Source organism: Penicillium griseofulvum (assembly GCF_001561935.1).
Source record: "Penicillium griseofulvum strain PG3 chromosome Unknown contig_79, whole genome shotgun sequence".
NCBI lineage: Eukaryota > Fungi > Ascomycota > Eurotiomycetes > Eurotiales > Aspergillaceae > Penicillium > Penicillium griseofulvum.
In genome coordinates this window covers 1784811-1804274 of record NW_024467420.1, presented here as the reverse complement: position 1 = coordinate 1804274, position 19464 = coordinate 1784811, and the positions used below count along the sequence as shown (strand labels likewise).

General features: G+C 47.7%; 5 protein-coding genes across 5 annotated transcripts; 3 read left to right on the top strand and 2 right to left on the bottom strand.

Annotated features, from left to right (window-relative positions):
* Positions 1-1819: 1819 nt before the first annotated feature.
* On the top strand, positions 1820-3997 carry PGRI_005750 (DUF2457 domain-containing protein; the record flags this gene model as incomplete). Its single annotated transcript, XM_040788288.1, has 1 exon — positions 1820-3997. One exon carries the CDS (start codon positions 1820-1822, stop codon positions 3995-3997), a length of 2178 nt encoding a protein of 725 aa, XP_040652060.1.
* Positions 3998-4818: 821 nt separating this feature from the next.
* Positions 4819-6270, top strand: sar1 (Arf family GTPase SAR1; the record flags this gene model as incomplete). Its single annotated transcript, XM_040788287.1, has 5 exons — positions 4819-4837; positions 5084-5187; positions 5373-5478; positions 5597-5896; positions 6053-6270. The coding sequence occupies 5 exons, from the start codon at positions 4819-4821 to the stop codon at positions 6268-6270; spliced, it is 747 nt and encodes a 248-aa protein (XP_040652059.1).
* A 1189-nt stretch (positions 6271-7459) lies between these two features.
* On the bottom strand, positions 7460-8706 carry glcA (type 1 serine/threonine-protein phosphatase catalytic subunit GLC7; the record flags this gene model as incomplete). The annotated part of the gene is made up of 4 exons (XM_040788286.1): positions 7460-7555; positions 7630-7929; positions 8056-8457; positions 8530-8706. 4 exons carry the CDS (start codon positions 8704-8706, stop codon positions 7460-7462), a joined length of 975 nt encoding a protein of 324 aa, XP_040652058.1.
* A 1526-nt stretch (positions 8707-10232) lies between these two features.
* Positions 10233-12731, bottom strand: PGRI_005720 (leucine-rich repeat domain-containing protein; the record flags this gene model as incomplete). The annotated part of the gene is made up of 2 exons (XM_040788285.1): positions 10233-12596; positions 12690-12731. 2 exons carry the CDS (start codon positions 12729-12731, stop codon positions 10233-10235), a joined length of 2406 nt encoding a protein of 801 aa, XP_040652057.1.
* Positions 12732-16929: 4198 nt separating this feature from the next.
* PGRI_005710 (Acyl transferase/acyl hydrolase/lysophospholipase) lies at positions 16930-19129 on the top strand (the record flags this gene model as incomplete). Its single annotated transcript, XM_040788284.1, has 2 exons — positions 16930-18369; positions 18419-19129. 2 exons carry the CDS (start codon positions 16930-16932, stop codon positions 19127-19129), a joined length of 2151 nt encoding a protein of 716 aa, XP_040652056.1.
* Between the last annotated feature and the right edge of the window lie 335 nt (positions 19130-19464).

The following is a 19464-nucleotide window of genomic DNA, read 5'->3' as shown; positions in this document are numbered from 1 at the left end:
ATTTACCCAAGACTTCTGTACCCGAGAAGCTCCGAGAGACTTGAGTCATGGAAGTTTGAAATTGTGTAAGGCCAAGATGCGAGGGCGAGTAAATGACTAATATACTACATGTTACTCTACGTCAGATGAGAGAAGTCTTTCCGCATTAGGAGCAAGGGAAGAGAAATCAATAAGAGAAATCAATACCAAGCATTCAGGTATGACTGTAGGGCTCGGCGAAGACCGCCAAGAGCCCTGTTGTAGATAATAGAAAGCAGAAACCACGAAGCGCGTACAGCGCGTTTATAGTTTCAGTTATCATTGTTATTACGAGTTTCGGTCGAGTAAGAGAATTGAAGGTGTTTAACCCCGTTAGCTCTAGGGGCAAAGTCGGCCAAGGCTGACGGCTCAGTAGCGTTCAATCCCAATCGGGAAGTCATTTCTTTTTTATCGATTGTATGGGAATGACTTCTGTGCCTGGAATATGACCATACCAATACGGATAGAACAATTACTAAGAGGTCTACGATATACTATGGAACTACGATATACGGTGAAGAGATATTAAGATCCGAATTTTTACCATTGCGTTGGCAAGTGGATTCACACAATCACGGAAAGTATTAAGAGAGGTCAGGTTTAACGGGGGGTTTTCAACAGAGAAAAAGGTCCCTGAAACGGGTTTAGTCTCAGCACAAAATCCCTCATAGCAAGTTCAACTCGATGGTCCACTTGAAATTGAACGACTTTATGCTACATTTAGTTTCTTTTTGAAACAATGCATCTAAACATAATATATAGAAATATTGATCAACAATTTATAATAGAGAAGAGAAGAACGTTAGCAATATAGAACATAGAAATATAGATGTAACTATGTACTTTGGAGAAGGTCAAATGTAAAAGTGGCAAGGCATATTTTCTTAGTCAGTGAAATGTCATCTCCAGGGCTCAGGGCTGTCCAATATGGCCCTATGGTTGTAAAGATAAAACGGGTGACCGTAAGGTAATTCGAAGAGAATGGGGGTCTTTGGGGTTGTTGGGGATCGTTACGGAGTAGTTGAAAAAAAAAAAAAAAAAGCAAGAAAAAAAAACAGGAAATCCAAAAAGGTTAGGGAAATTACTAAAATTACTAAAAATTACCAAAAAGACGGAAAATTGAAAATTTAAACAAAACGTGGGAAAAGAAAAATTAAAAAAGACCGAACTAGTCCGAAAACGACAGTGCCGAGCTGCCGTATCGTCACTCCCACTCTCTCTTCCCCCCTCCAAGACATTGACCCCTGCACTTCTATGCGCGAGTCTTCTTATTCTGTTATTGTCAACCTTTTCCCCGAATTTCCCTTTCTTTCTTTTACTCTTTATAATCTCTTCATTTTTCGACCTCGACATTCCTGAACTTGCTTTTTTCCTTTATCTCGATCCCTCTAAAAAAGCACGGGCCTTCGAAACCTGGAGGTATTCGAGAAGATCTATTCTCCAGCTCAACATTGAGTTGCCATTCTTAGGCACAATTATCGATCTTGGCGAATATACTCCTTCGTCTCGAATCCCCCTAGTCATGCGGTTTATATCATGACAATCGTCCTCGCTTGGGACATCTTGTTCTGCCTTCATGGTCGATCGATTTAAACATTGATCGATATCAAGACAGCATTCATTGAAAGACTTAATATCTTTCAAGCAACGTCCTAACCTCGCCTTCAACTCGATCCTACGCCACTTGCCTCACCCTCATCCTCCTCTTTATACCTTGAAACTATACCGCGAACCCTTTTTTCGAATCATGGCACAGTCTCATGGCGGAGAAAGAATGTTCTCTTTTCATAACCTATTGAAGATGCTCATGTCATCGAACTCATCTACCAAGCCGACTAACGATGAGGCTGACTTGGCCGAGGACGTCGACGAACCCCCTGAACACGTCATGCACGCCACCCGAATGAATTCCGACCAGATCGTCCTTGCTCGCCCGGCGGTGGACCGCAAGGAATCACTGCTCACTCGCGCGCTAAGGAGCAGCCCGGAGATGTCCCCAACCGATCCACACGCCCCCCACTACGACTCCTATATGTACCGATCCTACCCTCATAGCAACATCAGTGGAGTTTCGACGGCCGAGTTGACCAGCGACGGCGGCCTCACAAGTCCATCTTTGTCTAATACTCCCAGCCCGCCTTTACCACCTCAGATGATGAGAAATGCTGCGTTGATGGGAAAGAAGAACTCGACCCCTAAATTGAAGGTCGCTGATGCCAGTGAAACTTCTGTTGAAGCTAACCTTGGCCGCAAAAGATGCATTAGTTTTGCATGTGGTCGTAAATCTGATGACAAGAATGAGCGAGATTCTCCGATCTCGCCCGCTGCGTCACAGGAACTCCCACCCAAGGCCCAAGCACCGCAGGAGCTTCCCACGGAGGAACCCGTGATTCAGCTCAAGCGCAAAACAACACTCACTTTCGCGTGCCCTGGACGGGAGACTGTTAACGAGAGAGAACGATCTCCTCCACGCAAACCCTCCGTCCGGCCGCGATGCCGTGGCTCCCCTGCACCTGTTGCACGTAGAGCATCTCCCTCCTTGGAGGAAACCCCAAAGCAGGTTTCCAAGGAGGCTGTCTCTGCGTCTGCAGATCACAAGGGTGTCCCGACCAGTGGACTGGGAAAGTTCGAGGAATCCGAAGCCACTCGGTTCCACGAGTTTGCTAGCTCTATGGACGAAGATGATGAATGGGTGAACAGGGATGCCGATTATACGCAAAAGATTACTCTGAATGACTGCATGAAGAAAGAAATGGCCATCCGACGACTCGGTGAGCAGGCAGAAGAAGAGGCATTGGAGGAGGAGGATGATATGGATGACCTCCCTGACGACGACTCGACTGTGCACGACTTCTCTTCTGACGATGGTAACGAATCGGACAACGAGGCTGGCTTTGCCGAGTCGGACGAAAGCGACGAAGATGGCGACGACATTGAGTTTTGGGGATCATCACACCATGTCCCAGAACCCACCAGTCAGCCAATCGATACACGCCCCTCGACCATGGAACGCCGCGCTTCGAACACATCTTTCGACTCAATGACGGATGATCACTTGAACTGGCTTCCAGCCCCTGTGCAAAGGACCGGTGCCCGTCGCGCTTCGAAGACCCCCAAGAGCATCAATATTCGTCCGAGGAGCCCGAACCTTCCTGATAGTACCGACTTTGTCTGTGGAACTCTCGACGAGGATCGTCCTCTCGAACTTGCCTACAAAAATTGCCTCGAAGAACGGCGTCGTCTAAAACAAATCGTCATCCCGCAGGATATCGACCCCAGCTTCCCCACCAGCGATCCGGAGGACGACGAAGACATCGAACCATCTGAGAAAGAGGTTTCCAGTGTGCCCTCCGCCACAGGCCGCCGCGATGAGTTTACCCGAGGACGGCCAGAGGGCGAAGCCCGCAAGCAATCACCCCTCCGCTCTCCTAGGCGTTTGATGTCCCCACCACCCCGTCGCACTGGCCGCACCTCTCCCAAGCGCCTCAAGTCCCCGCCCCCACGCATACGAGCGAAGTCGCCCACCCCATCAAGGTGGCAATTTACCGAGGAGATGCACATTGTTGAGTCTCCCGAAGGTCTCAATATCAGCCACCTGGTTCAGCGCCGGCCCCTCGTCCGTACCAAATCAGTTCCCCGCGTTCCCAATCCTTTCTTTGCCGGCCTGGACAAAGATCACCGTTGGCAAGGTATCCCGCCATTCTCCGAGTCACCAGAGGATGAACGTTCACACTCACGTACCCGTGAGCTACACACTCGTGGCCCAGTCGACATTGTCGAGGGGCTCGAGAAAAAGCGTCAGAAACGCAAAGAAAAGTTCTGGCGTCAACATTGCCGCAAAGCTGCCAAAGAGCAGATGGGCAAACGGCCTGTTCCAGGCCATGGAGCCGAACGGATGAAGGAGCTTGGCCTCGAAGTTGCTGAGAGGTGCAGAGCTTACGGCGTCGGTCAAGACGCCCAGCTCGTCCTATCCGTTTAGGTGTCCCTACCTACATGGAACTTGTATGAAAAAGTTTCACCCCTCCGTTTTTTTTTACCTGTACATACCTACTTTTTGTCACATTTTTGGTTTCGGGGTCTTACCCTGCTCGGTTAGCGATCCGAGTGCCTTTCGCTTTCTTACACATATTAGCCGACTTTGTGTTGTCCACATGAATGGTTTCTTTACCCTTATCCCTTTTCCCTTTTGCTTCAATAATTTCTACACGGAGGTGGCTCTTTCTTTGCATTTTCTGTCGGAAGTATATCTATATCCTTTCTTTTCCCTCTTTTCCTATACTGCGGTCCTAAGGACTTGTTGGAGGTCGCTTTCCTTTGTTGTCTTGCATGGCTGCGGTGCATATACCCATATCTGGCTTTTCTGCATTGTGAATAAAGAGATCCATCAGTTTGATGGGAGTGAATATGAAATATTTTAGATGAACCTTTTCCTATAGTAGACTGCAATAGTAATACTAAGGTCAAATAGTGGCAAGTCTTTGCCACGATTGAACAAGACAGAAGTACGCAATTATGATCAATATCCTCCAACAAATCACAAATCTACAAAGCTGTCTATACCCAACTTACCCAAATCAGCCCATCTTTCCCCCCAAAGTCCCCCGGAGCTTATCGCGCGAAGATTCCGTCTTCCTGCCTGAGGCATCAAACCTGATCCCCGAACACAACATCAAACCTGTCTTCTTTGCTTCTATCTCTTCCACCCCCGTCCATCCACCTCTCCCCAATCAGCTTGTCACTGATAATCTGTGATACCTGCTCACCCTTTTCTACAATACTTCCTGACTCCGACCCTTCACCATGTGGATCGTCAACTGGTGTAAGTACCCTCCCGATACCACAACCGATCACCTGCGGTCACTGTCCGGGGCCGATCTCAAACACAGAAAGAGAGGATAAGATATCTCTCCGGACAGTCTAGCTGCATCAGAACTGAACATTTTGTTCATTCCGGCTCCGAGATTGACTCATGCGACGGCTGTCCCGCGGTACCAGCTGTTTGTGATCGAGATGTGCATATCGAGGTGCAAGGTACAATTTGCTGATTCGCTTCTTTGTCCTATAGTCTACGATGTCCTGGCCTCGCTTGGTCTCCTCAATAAGCACGCGAAGCTCCTGTTCCTCGGTCTGGACAATGCTGGCAAGACCACCCTGCTGCACATGTTGAAGGTGAGTTGAGCGTTTGGCGTTTGGAAATGACAAGACCCGACCCTTTGATGTCCAATTCCGCTGGGTACAAGGCTGGATTCTGGTTGCGCTCGTTGTGCACAGATTTTGGGGCTTTGATATAGCATGGGAGAGATATGAAGACTGGGCATTTTATGGGCTTGTTTGCTGATAGTGGCATCTAACAGAACGACCGTGTCGCCGTCCTGCAACCTACCGCACACCCCACCTCCGAGGAGTTGGCCATCGGCAACAACCGCTTCACGACCTTCGATCTCGGTGGTCACCAGCAGGGTGAGTGACGCTCTCGATGGGGAACCGTGTTGCGCAAGCATAGTGCCAAGCAACATAACACCCCTCCACAGTGAATCTTGAGATCAAACATAACTAACGAATCTACCTCTCCGTTCAGCCCGCCGTCTCTGGAAGGATTACTTCCCCGAAGTGAGCGGAATCGTCTTCTTGGTTGATGCCAAGGATTACGAGCGCTTCCCCGAATCCAAGGCTGAGCTCGACGCTCTCCTCGCCATGGAGGAGCTTTCTAAGGTTCCCTTCCTCGTTCTCGGAAACAAGATCGATCACCCCGACGCTGTCAGCGAGGACGAGCTGCGCCACCAGCTCGGTCTCTACCAGACCACTGGTAAGGGCAAGGTCCCTCTCGAGGGTATCCGTCCTATCGAGGTGTTCATGTGCAGTGTTGTTATGAGACAGGGTGAGTTTCGTCAATCCCAACCCTCAGCATTGGATATACAATGGAATTTGGGAGCCGTGGCTAAGCCACACATTGAAACAATTTTAACTAATTTTTTTTTCTCTTTCACAGGATACGGCGAGGGTATCAGATGGTTGTCCCAATATGTTTAAACAGAGTCCTACCTGTTCCCCGACACCGATCTCCCTCTCTCACCCATCAACGCAAAATCCATATTCATTCACTTGAGCAAGAGTCCAAATGAAACGAAAATGGCTTTGGTTTTGGCGTCGCCTTTGGCTCACTTCAACATTGCTCTACACCTGAACACCCAGTCCCATACCCCTCCCACAAACCCAATCATATTTACTCCCGGACGTACCTGTACGTCTTGAATGCGTCACTCGACAACGCTGTACCGCGCTCATCTTGTCATGTTTGTTCAATCCTTGCTTCTTTCTGCGCTTTTTTCGAGCTAGCTAGCTGGTTTTTCCTGGATACTATAGTCCAAAGACTTGAATTTATCTCTTCTTTCTTGGTATAAAGCATATGGATGTGTTGCCTACGAATTTCGTTCCAGTTTCAGTGATCATATCACATGGCTTATATTTGCTACTCAGAGGTCTTCAGTGCAACCAGCTTTGGTAGATTGGATTCTTTTTTGGGAACAATGGCATTCAATTGGCAGGTATATCATGCAAATTATTGTCTAGTTGGTTGTTGTGTGTATGGAATGGACTAAATTTAAGATATCAAAAAATCTATGGCTGATCATCTCTCATACAATGAAACTAGTCCACGGTTATTCCTCCACCGTGGCTATAGGACTAGTAAAGACAGACAATTACCTTCAAGTATGAATCTATTAGTCCGAGTATAAATGCGATTGAACTTCATTAACCTAAAAATAGAAAATATAACCTACCTAAACTCAAGATTCTTACAGATATAACAAAAACAATCTAGACCCCGAAACCACACACTGCCAGCATCAGACTCCTATTCCAAACCCATATACGATGCAGGACAGAGAATACTACTACCTTGTACGTATCGAACTAGAAAAAGATTCGAAAGACGAATATGATTCGATAAGAAAACAACAACACATGCGGTCAAGGAACAGGACAATAAGAAGTAAGAAAAAAAAAGAAAAAAAGATAACCAGTTTCCCTTCCCCGTTCCCAGGATGCCGAAAGGGGGAGAAAAAAAACATTCCAGTCCAGATGGTTAGAACAGAAACAGAAACAGAGTCGAGAAACAAAGCATTTGAACTCCGCTCCGGAAGTAGGGGTTGCACGGGCCAGGAAATGATGTGACTGTTTTTTGTATCGCATGTCGCATGAGAGAGAGCCCGGGAGGAGTTGAGAATGAAGCTGTGATATTATCGGGGTGGGAGTTGAGGAATATCGGGGCTGCCCTGGCTGCGGAGGGGTTCCTCGGTCGTTCATCGTTTTCGTGGATCCGGGGGGAGGACTCGCGGGGATTGTGGGGAGAATGTCGTGAGGGCGCTGTTAAAGAGATTTGTGAAAGGCTTATCTCCGCCCGAACCTGCTGCACATGGGGAAGCTCGTATTGATTCTTTTATTTCTTCTTTTGCTTTCGCGGAGGAGTGACGGGGCCGCCGGCGCTCATGCCACCGTAAACGTACTTTTGCTTTTTCTCGGCTGGTTTCAAGATCTATCAAGAAGGAGAAAAAAGTAGGTTAGAAAATGATCGAAAATATTCGAGACTTGAGAGTTGTAATAACTCACCTGGAAGGAGCAGAGCAGACTCTCGTCTACGCTCATCATTGCACCGGCATTATCGAATTCACCACAGTAGTTGGGCGCACTAAATAGTGTAACCAACTGGCGCTTAGAGAAGAATTCGTATCCATCCTCAACAACTTGGTGTGCACGGCAGATCAGATCCATATCGTGTTTTTGAAGGAAGCGCGAGACTACGTCGGGGCCAAATGTGAATGAGACACCTCGGTCGTTTTCGCTCCAACCGGTGATATCCTTATCGGGGTCGGACCATAGGAGATCGCACAGAAGACCACAGTCGGGAATCTATTTCAGTCAGCGATGTTGGCCTTCAGCCACGAGCCCACCCCCACTCTGTCACTTTTTCTTCGCGCTGCCAATAGAGAACCATATCCACCAGAGAGGGGTGAAATGGGGAGGAGAGAAACTTACATCCGTGGGACGCATGACACGGCGGATTTGCTCCATGGAGTTGAGGTCGGGGCTCAGACCACCGTGCATGGTGAAGATCTTTTCATCAATGATGGCGGCAATAGGAAGGCAGTTGAAGCAGTCGGTGAAAGTCTTCCACAGCTTGATGTTGTATCGGCGCTTGCACTCATCGTAGAAACCGTAAATACGGTTGATCGAGGCACACTCGTGGTTTCCACGCAGAATGAAGAAGTTCTCGGGGTACTTGATCTTGTACGCGAGAAGGAGGCAAATAGTCTCGAGAGACTGCTTGCCACGGTCGACGTAGTCACCGAGGAAGAGGTAGTTGGCCTCCGGAGGGAAACCGCCGTATTCGAAGAGACGCAGGAGATCATAGTATTGACCGTGGATATCACCGCAAATCTAGCGAGACCTGCATGTTAGACGGAGGCCGATTCCGACTCGAGGGGACCTTTCCGACATAAAAAAACTTACCTTGATGGGCGCTTCGAGTTCGAGAAGAATGGGCTGAGAAATGAAGATCTCGCGAGCCTTGGTGCAGAGGAAACGGATTTCTGCTTCGAGCAGCTGAACCTGCTTGCCAGGGCGGCTACCCCTCACCTCCAAGAGCCTGTCGATAATCGAGTCCAGATCCACTTCTTGATCGGCCATGGCGAATAATGTCTAACGAAAAAACACGAAAGAAGGAGAAAAAAATGAGAAAGAGAAACGAAGGGTGGAAGAGAGACTTCCGGAGCGATCGGGTTGGAATAACAGAGGTTTGATGACGCAGCGACTATGTCCTGTTACTGGAAAAAAACAAGTTGTTAACACTTCGCAGATTAAGATGAAGTCGAGTTTGCAGTTCAAGTTCCACAGTGAGGCGAAATTGAAGAACGCGCTCGAGATTTTTTTTCGCTGAGTTTTCTCCCCCTTTGGGCGGTCGGGGAGGAGCGGAGCGAAAAGAACTGAGAGACCTACCAAACAGAATATTTCAAGATCAAATAGATCTATAGAAGGGCCCCAACGGCCGCGGGAAAGGAGAAGGGAAAAAACAGTTCTGGCAGAGATGCCAGACGGATGTGGACGGTGGTGCCTATCCGAGTTGTGTACGCGCACGTTATCGAAGAGAATGGGCTTCTAGACGCCTCGCAAGATAAAGGCTGAGCGAAGGACTGGGTTGAAAAGAATCGTGAAGGAATCGAGGTGTCGAAGAAAATTTCAAAAGAAAAGATTCTTAGTCCAGTTTAAATCTTTCAAATCGAGAAAAACGTTGATGGGAGAGAAGAGAGAGAGAAGAATATCTTTTTTCAGCGGGAAGAGTTCCCCTTGTGTTTGCCCATGTTTGATCTTCCCGCCCTACTTTTCCTTACTTTCCTTATATTCTCTATCTATTTATATTCTCTATTATTATATTATTTCATATTCTATTCTATTATTCTATCTGTTCTGTGTTACAAAACGCTTTGACTGTTTTCTTTTGCATAGAGGGGTTGTAGGGTCGAGACCTCTTGACGCCAAAGGGTCCAAGCATAGATGCTGATCTAGTACATTTATAGTGAATCTATAATGTCTTTGTATAGAGGTTTATACGAATCTCTCCAAAAAAATAATTGGCATTTTTCTCAAATGAGCTATAAGCCCTGGTCTTATACAATACTCTGCAGCATCATAAATTGACAAAACCAACAAGAGGGGAATTAAACAAGTCAAAAAAGATTCCTTCCAACGCCAACATGCCCGAAATCAGAGTCATAAAGTACACGCTAGAACCAAAAAAACAAATGTCTTTCACTGTGCCTTCCCAGACCACGCCCAAAAAACAAGGGCCATCGTAGGATCCGTTTTGGGGGAAAAAGGAAATGGAGACATTGAACAATGAAAAAAAAAGCAGAGGCCGTAAATAGTTCATACATCCAACCCACCATGTCTCGTAAGTCATCCAACGCCGAAAACAATGCATAGAATGGTCAGCTCGTGTTGGGAATATGTTATCCAAATGAGTCCTGGGAGGACCGGATGGGAGTTGTGTGTCCCCATGAATAAGGAAAAAGAGATTTGAAAGAACCCGCAGAAGCAGGTAAACGTCGCATCCACGACAGAGAACTCCAGGAATCATGAGACAGAAACGTAAAGAGGTGAACGGAGTCCCCGGAGATGTCATGGACCAGGAACTATTAAATAAGAAAATGGGTATTTTATCCGCTAAATGCATGTCCACTCAGGATCGCTTGTGTGTTCGAGCGGGTGATTGGGGGTGTAGTGATATGGGCGGAATGGTCCAAGCCTGCCCCAGAGCTGTGAGCGAAGTCTTTATGGGAGTTATCCCAATCATTCTCACCGAGAACAGTTAGCCAGTTATGGCCCACGTCCTGACGAAGAACCTCCAGCTGCTGGCGGCAAAACTCTTCATCCATGCTCCTGTCCTTACCATGCAAAGCCTGTACAAGAGGAGGACTCGGCGAATGCATAGGTTTTGCGGGGCTTTGGATGCTTGATGATCCGGAGTGCGCGGCGCTATCCAGCCTCCACAGCTGATCAACAGGGGCAACAGTCGGATGCTCAACTGGCGGTTGGATTTGCTGAACCGGAAGAACGGGAAGAGCCGTACTTCCTGTATTGCCCAGACCATCAGTGGTAAACGGGTTGTCCACCGAGATATCGACTATCCTGCGTCGTTGAAGCTTTTTGCGACGGTTGGTTCCCACGTCACTGTCCTTCAGCTGTGTGCCATTAATGTGCAACTCTCCCTCGTCTTCCTGGGGCTTGAAAGTTGCAAGTTCCTGGGGGACTTTTGATAGGGTAGCCTTTTGCACCACCGTTGATTCATCTGCCGCGCTGGAGCGTACAACCGGTGCAGCTTGCGGCTCTGCAACTCGCTCAACAAGTTGCTTTCTCTCCGTATATCCTGGACCTCTACCGTCAATTATGATGTCCTCGGAATAACCAGGCGTCCGGCGGAACAGGTTCATGATTACAACTCGATATCCAGAATGGGTCTTGACAAACGGATTGCCAGATACCCAGATCTCCCGTATTTCAGGGAGACTGGTCAGCCGTGCAATCTCCGTCGGGTCCGTGAGGTTGTTGTCACGAAGATCCAATCTTTCCAAAGAGAGCAACCGCTCAATGCCTGCAAGCGAACGAAGGCGATTTCCGCGAAGTGTGAGAACGGTAATAGCAGGAAGGGGATTCCGGGTGAGTGAGTGAAGAGACTCAATCATGCAATGCGATAAATTGAGGGCTCTCAATGCCACCAGTGATGCTAGACCGTCGGGAATCTCCGTCAAGAGGTTAGAGGACAGATCAAGCGAGTTGAGGCTGTTAGCTACAGGGGCGAGACTGGCAGCAGAGACGGATGTCAAGGAATTTTCCGGAAGACCCAGGTGTCGCAGGAATCGCCACTTTGAAGGTGAGAGGGCATCTGCGAGAAGGTTTGTAGAGCTTCCATTTCGATAGATAGAGGCGTCGCTTGATTCAGAGCTTGCGGAGCCCGTACGGCGAATTTGCCGAGAATGGCCTCGACGGTGGCCGTGCTTCGTGGTCGGCCGAGTTGGAGAGACACTTCCGGCCCTAGTGCGATTTTTGGTGCCATCTGATCCAGCTCGGATCATCGGGGCAGATCTGGGACTAGTGCTGGTTCCGAATGCTGTGTCCACAATAGGAGATCCAGGGGCTGAGAGGGAGTTGGCCTGGTCGGGAGTGTGAACCGGCTGGCTGCTAGAACTGGTCCATCCTAGTGAAGGCGACTGTTGAGACTTGGCAGACCGTCGGCGGCGTTTATCAATGTCGTCCAACACAATTCTGGTTAGAAGATCGGCCGGATCATCCAGGTGGGCTCTCTTGATGGTCAAGGTGCGTAGTTGCTCGGACAATCTGTCCCAGCCATAGAAAGAACGGTAGTCTAGATCAATAATCTCTAAAGCGCTCAAATTTTTAAAGGAGTGCAGCGGCACAGCCGTATCAAAAGGAAATTCTTCATATCCAGAAATCAGAGGAGCACGGTGGTCCGGAGCAAGACGAAGACACGGGATCTTGGTGAATGCAGAGTACAAGTACTTCAGGTCCGTTTCCAAGGCGGCCTTGGCTCTGTCCGATTTGGTTGGGGTATTGGATCCGAGGCGGAAAGATGACCAAAGGTCGGTCATACCAGACATCACACTACGAACACTGGATACCGAATGGATAGAGGCCCGATCGCCCCGGGACTGTGGAGGCTTGTTCAGGAATGAAACATAGGATTGCGAAACCTCGGTGTGAATATTCTCCAACCTGATGTTCATGGGGCCAACGGCGATGCTCAATTCTTCGAACCGGGAGAGGAGGTAGAAAAGGTGGTGGGGGGTCAATGTAAGTTTGGCGGTTTTGACATTCTGCGACATGAATTTTAACGCTGCGGATGAGAAGGCCGCAGCTAGAGTTGATGAAGTCGATGCGAAGGAGCTACCAGGGGTCAAAGGAACACTGGGTGATTGAGGAATGGCATTTTTGGTGGGTTGACGACGGAGCTGGAGTGCATTGGCGAGAGCCTTCTCGTGGGTGCGAACATAGCTAGCGACATTCTATGGCAACCATACGCGTCAGCTGTCTATAGGACCAAATACTCAAAAGACCTCTTATCATCTCAATGATCAGGCTACATCAAAGACACAAACCTTTATGAAAAGTTGACCATCCCCGGTGTTGATTTTCTCCATGACGCCAACGGGGGTTTGGTGGAGGGGAATAACGCTGAAGATGGGATAGCTCAACAGATGTTACTAGATGTAGTCGACATCTTGCTTGTGCGACCCGACTGAGACCCGAAAAAAAAAAGATCGAGCAATCGAGGCTCTGAATGTGAGGGTTAGCAATGTGGAATCGATGAGTCTCATCGGTGGGGTTCGGGAGACACCGGGAGGGTAACTGATGAGTGTATACCTAGTAGAAATTAAATATGAGTCAAAAGAATGACTCGATCTCTTGAGACCTCAAAAAAGTGTAGAGGAACAAAAGGTGAAGAGAGAAAAGTGGTGGCACGGGGTAACCAATTATTTAGCTAAATAATACGGGCTTATCCTGATAACACAATACAACCGTTTACGTATAATACAGGTATTTTCAATTTCTTTTATCAGCTGAGAATAGTCGTCTGATATCCTTTTGATTGGTTTTTATTTCTCCTTGATCTTTCTAATCTTAGGATTTACTTCAGCAATGTAATTGTCCGAATACTATTCCTTTTTTTTTCACACCCCCTAAATGTACATGGATATCTCTCCTATTCCTAGAATTTGACCTATCTAAGTAATATATATGCACAGACTATTTAGTTTAATACCGTATAACCATCACTAATATAAATAAATATCTGCTACTAATGCTGCAGCTACTATACCCGGTTAGGAGTGGCAAGCCTATGGAGAAAGCGCCTAGGATTTTAGTTCGCCGACTTCTTTCCCGCGTCTATCAAAACGATTGGTATCAATTACCCCATTATCCCCCCCATATTCCACTATAATGAGATAGGAAAGTTTTTACAGTAGCAAAGGTTACATGTGGTTTGATTCCTGTTGCATGATTGAACAATATAATTTTCATATAGCGTCAACATCGTGAGCCGATCGTGGAGCAAGGAAACTCAGACCATATGCTATCGGTGGGTCCTGTACCGAGGGGCTCTCTTTGATCGACAGTAAAAAAAAAAAGTAGAAAAAGAAAAAAAAAATTAACATCCCATTCATGCATTTGAAACCCTCTCTTTGGAACAGTTGAAACTTGCGAATCCATCTTAGTGGCGGCGTGTTGATCAATCTCCGACGCAGCCATACGCAGGCAACCTGAGTCCACGATGCAGACCGGGTGGGAATGCCGAGAGCTGGCCTAGTTGCCCTGTGCTTCCTGGCCCGCTTTTCTACTTTTTTTTATCGGCTCGTTACTCCATATTCGGTTTTAGACCATGACTCTTCACAGTTCTCACACACTATACCCTTACTGAATATGTAGTTGGGTCATCTGTAGGCGCTGAAGGAGGTGCAGACGATCAAATCAGGGTTTAGAAGCGAATGATCGCACGAGGCATACGATTGGTGGGGCGCACATGCATGGGAGGATATCTGCATACTCACAGGATGTCTGGTTTCTTAAAAAGGAAATAGTGGATGCAATCATTCAGACACTCAGCGAGAATGAACATAAATGGAGGACCTGGTTGGCATTATACCTTGATGAATCCCCGTGAAAGAACGAATCAGCGTTCCAGTTCGAATTCGCAATTACGCGATCTGATATCGTCCGAGTCCACCTGCTGCATTGACATCTGACATTCTTCTGGGTTTGTGGAGACAAAGAGTCGGGAATATGTAATTTTTTTTTCTCCAAAAACTCCAGATATATACTTCTAATGACATCAACTGCTATAGAAGAGTGTCACAAAATGTACTCCGTATAGTTCATTCACTTGTCCGATATATCACACCGCTTCGAAAACAACAAGATGAATCCATGGTTCACTCTCACCCCTTCATCTCTTTTTCTATCGAAACATTTAAACCCCCTGGAATACTACATTGCTTTGCCTTTTATTATGTATATTGCGAATGTTTCATATATAAATAAATGCACCTTTAAAACCTTGTACACATAATTTGCCATATTTTCCTTTTTCGGTATCCCTGTGACAGATCCTAAAGCGCGGGGTATAGGTGTAGTTAAATCAAAATATTGAGAGCTAACATTCCAAGGAATTTTTATGGAAATGCGCCGCAAACGCTCGGTTCAACTTCAGATCCCAGCCTTGCTGCATACGACAGTGCACTTTTGATGCGAGGAGCGTACAGCATCCCTGCCGTTAGTGAAGTGTGTGCTATAAGCATATGTACTTCGTACTTATAGACACCCTGTTTTTTTTTTCCAGAAGTACTTCGTAAAATTAAATAAGACGCCTATCTTTCGGCCGATCAGAGCTGCCCCCTAATATCCCCAGGAATTTAGCACATGGAAATTTACACCGTTTGACATAACCAAGGGGGAGGGGGCACATGATGTGAACTCGATCTACATTGCCTATCTCCGCTACAAATGTTGTGTACATACTCCGTATCTAATACATTAAACATAAAACAAAGGCCAAGTTGGCCCCTAGTAAATTCTTTCGGGCGTTGCCCGGGCTCGGAGATCCGAGAACATTTTCCCCCACCCTTGGACGATCCACGCTAAGCGTGCAGTGCGATATTGGACATACATAGGCGTTGAGCACGTTCATTGGCTGAGACACGGGACGGGTCATTTGAAGACGCATACCCTTGCCAAGACCTGTGGCTCGCTGAACTTTTTTTCTTTGGCTTTTGCCGCTCACGTTCGGGGAGTACTAGGGCTTCGTAAGCGGGGGAAAGCTTTCTCACAGGCCCCAACGCCACAAATTTCGCGAGAGAAGATCCATGATCTGCATAGGGCCAAATGGGGAATGATAATTCGAGTTCGAAATGGAAGATAGCAAGAATGCCAAGGTCTCCTTGTTTTCAAGAGCGGGGCATTGGAGAGAACATGGTAACCTTGACATGAGTCCGCACTTAAAGTCGGCCCTCCCGGCACGTTCAGGGATGTCACAAAAGGCTAAAGCAATACAATATACTGAGCGGCTACCGCGCAACACGGGACAATAAATGATCTTACTGCTCTGTGTATTACTAGGATAAAAGTCGAAGGCTTGCGCAAATGATGCGTGAACCTCGCTGGTACAAGCGAGTATATAATCGCAAAGTAGCGATGAATTACAGCATGTTTGCTTTTTTAACATTGACATTTAAGGATTTAGCAGGCTGATCAACGTGATCAGCATTGAAGACGAACACAACTAAAAGAAAAAAGCGGGATATCCTGTCCTAAACGAGTCTAATTATGGACAAGGCTTGCAGCCTGTGACGACGCTAAGGATATTTAGTTCGATGCAAATCATCCTCGATATGTGATTAAGGGGCCGTTTTTTACATCAGGTGACTGACATGACGCCTCCCTGTCGTATAATATCAAAAGCGTTTTTCCGATCTACTGCTTCGTACCTTATGTCCGATATCGCGAGCACAAAGCGCTTCCCGGTCTTTGGTGCATACGGCTAAAGTACAGTTGACCCCCGCCGCCAGCCCATAGGAGGCTTTCCTAGGCCTCCAATTCGGCTGCGACAAACAAACTCTCCCGAGGTGACTACCAATCACGGGAGGACACTGACATATTTCTTGATATTCGCGCTGCCTAGCATGTAGCGGTGAGCTGTAGTCTGATTCTTTGAGCCGGAACAAAAGAAATCTCGCATTTGGCCTCACGAGGTGAGCGCGATGACCCCGCTAATTGAGCATTGAGCCATTGAATAAGAGATTACTGCATGAAGGGGTGTCAATTGTTTCCGGAGTCTTGCATGGAGGGGTACATTCCAAGGACTTTTTCGATGCCGTCGCACGGCCTACGGCGTTGTTGTACTCAAATGCCGCAGCACCACAAGGTGGGATGATGCTTGCCATAGTTTCTCAAAGTCAATTCACTCTCGATACGAAGAATGTCGAGATTGTAAATTGTGTAGTCATGACACATTCTATCCTAAATAGATTGCTTCTTGTAGATCTACACAATTCCTCATTTTTGCGAGAACAACAAAGTTCTGTATTGGAACCAATTGCTGGTTAGCTACCGAGGTATCCATGGTTAAGGGATGTTTTTTATTTCTTATCTGGCGGGGCAAGATCTGGATGACTCAGCAAATAGAAAACGAGACTAGCTTTTTCTGGAATCACACTAGCCGCAATGCGGAGATAAGCTACACGTGACACCAACGTCATCATACGACGTAGCTTCCCCAACCGGATTTCCAGGTACCTCCGTGGCTCTCAACATCTTCGTTGGTGTATTCAGAATGTGTTGAACATGACCCCTGAGAAGAAATCTACAGTGTACGACCCTTACGATCCGGCTTGTCTCCCTGACTATGACCGTGACTTCATTAAGCCCGATGAACTCGACCGATTCGAGAAGGCGTTAAATGCCCCAGAAGCCTCCCCATTGACAGCCATCAACGACTGGCGTCCGATCAATCAAAGAGTCCGCAAGAGTCGAGGCCGTCGCAAAACTCCAAAGCGAAGCAAAGACGAAACGCGGGAAGGAGTGCTATATTCTGTTTTGAAATGGCCCTTCCTCTTCATTGTATTCGCATGGCTCGCAGTACTGAGCTTTGGCTACGCTCTGATTCGAGTATACATATTATTGTATGAGCAGTGGGTGACATGGAGGGGGAAGAGAGAAAGGCTGCGTCAAGAGCTATCTGCACAGAAAAACTATCCCGACTGGTTGAAAGCGGCCCAGGCGCTGGACGTCCATCTCGGAACCGAAAAGTGGAAAAAGACAGACGAATACGCTTACTACGACCATCTCACCGTGAACAAAGTGGTATCGCAGCTGAAGCAGCTGAGGAAGGATGCAGAATGGGAAATAAAAAATGGTCGGGTCGGCTCCAGCGAAGTACCTGCCATTGAAGATCTGCGAGCGCTTTTGGAGGCTTGCGTCAAAAACAACTTTTCCGGAGTCGAAAATCCTCGGATATACAGCGAGACCTATTCGGGAACCAAGGAGCTGGTTCAGGAATATATCGATGAGGTGCACGCGTGCATACAGATCATTTTGGACAATAAGCAGATGGACAGGGATTCCAAGTATCAGCTTTTCAAACACCTCGATACGAACTTCGGACGCACCGCTCTTTGTCTTTCGGGTGGGGCTACATTCGCTTACTACCACTTTGGAGTTGTAAGAGCGCTGCTGGATAATGATGTTCTCCCGGAAATCATAACCGGCACGTCAGGCGGAGCCCTGGTGGCGGGACTAGTCGCGACTCGGACGGATGATGAGCTGAAGCAGCTGCTCGTTCCAGCTTTAGCGCATCGGATTCGTGCATGTCACGAAGGGTTGGCAACTTGGGTTCATCGCTGGTGGCGAACTGGTGCTCGGTTCGATACACTGGATTGGGCTCGGCAATGCGCCTGGTTCTGTAGAGGCTCAACGACCTTTCGCGAAGCTTATGAGCGGACCGGTCGTATTTTGAATGTCACCTGCGTGCCCTCAGATCCTCATTCACCGACTATCCTAGCCAATTATCTGACATGTCCTGATTGCGTCATATGGAGTGCCGTGCTTGCATCGGCGGCTGTTCCAGGCATTTTAAACCCTGTTGTATTAATGACTAAAAAGCGTGATGGCACTCTCGCCCCTTATTCGTTCGGCCACAAGTGGAAGGATGGCAGCCTGCGGACTGACATACCTATCAAAGCGTTGAACCTGCATTTCAACGTCAATTTTACGATCGTATCCCAGGTAAGATTAATTTCATCCTTGTTACTATTTTACCACTAACACTACCTAGGTGAACCCCCACATCAACCTCTTCTTCTTTAGTTCTAGAGGGACAGTAGGGCGACCAGTCACACATCGCAAGGGCCGTGGTTGGCGCGGCGGCTTCCTCGGCACTGCAATTGAGCAGTACATCAAATTAGATCTCAACAAATGGCTTCGCGTTCTTCGGCATCTAGAGCTTCTCCCACGACCTATGGGTCAAGACTGGAGCGAGATCTGGTTGCAAAAGTTCAGTGGCACTGTGACTATCTGGCCAAAATCCATTCCCTCCGATTTCATCCACATTCTTTCTGATCCTAGCCCCGAAAGGCTCGCCCGCATGATACATGTCGGCCAACAAAGCACTTTCTCCAAGATTCAATTTATCCAAAACCGACTTAAAATCGAGAATGCGATCATGAAAGGACTCCAAGAATCCAGAATGGGTGGACGTGCGCTCTCTCCGATTCTCTCTCGTCGACTCCACAAGCGAGAAGATGAAAATGCAGACTCCATGGTCGAGCGTTTAGATGAAAATCTCCCTGAGCGCGATGGGTCTGACTACAAGAGCGAGTCGCGCTTCGCTGAGTTGTCAGATAGCATGTCCCAATCCACCAACTCATCGCGTCCCCATACCCCAAACTCCCGGCAAGGAAGCGTGATCGAGGAAATAGGACGCCAGACCGCCGTTTTCTTTGACGATGCGGACTACTATCGGGACGAAGACGCCATGGTCATCTGATAAAAATACAGTCGGCTCGAGCGGCTCATGAAAGTTTATGGCTCAGACTAGGGCCTTTCTCCTTCAGGGCAGCTGCAGCCCTATCTCTCGTCATTATCCTTCCCACTACGTTGGATATTCAATATGACAGGCGCCACTTGCCGGTCTCTGCGGGCACTTTCGGATAATACACCCGTTATCCTTGTCTACATAGTGTCTTTGCGTTTTCTTCCTTCCCCCACTTCATCAGCATAGCAAGGTGTCTTGTGTCTTATTGATCTGCATTTGATCGTTTTGGCTTCGTTTGTTATTTTGGCCCGCTTGAGCTAGGTCATATGACAAGTTCGATTCTTTCT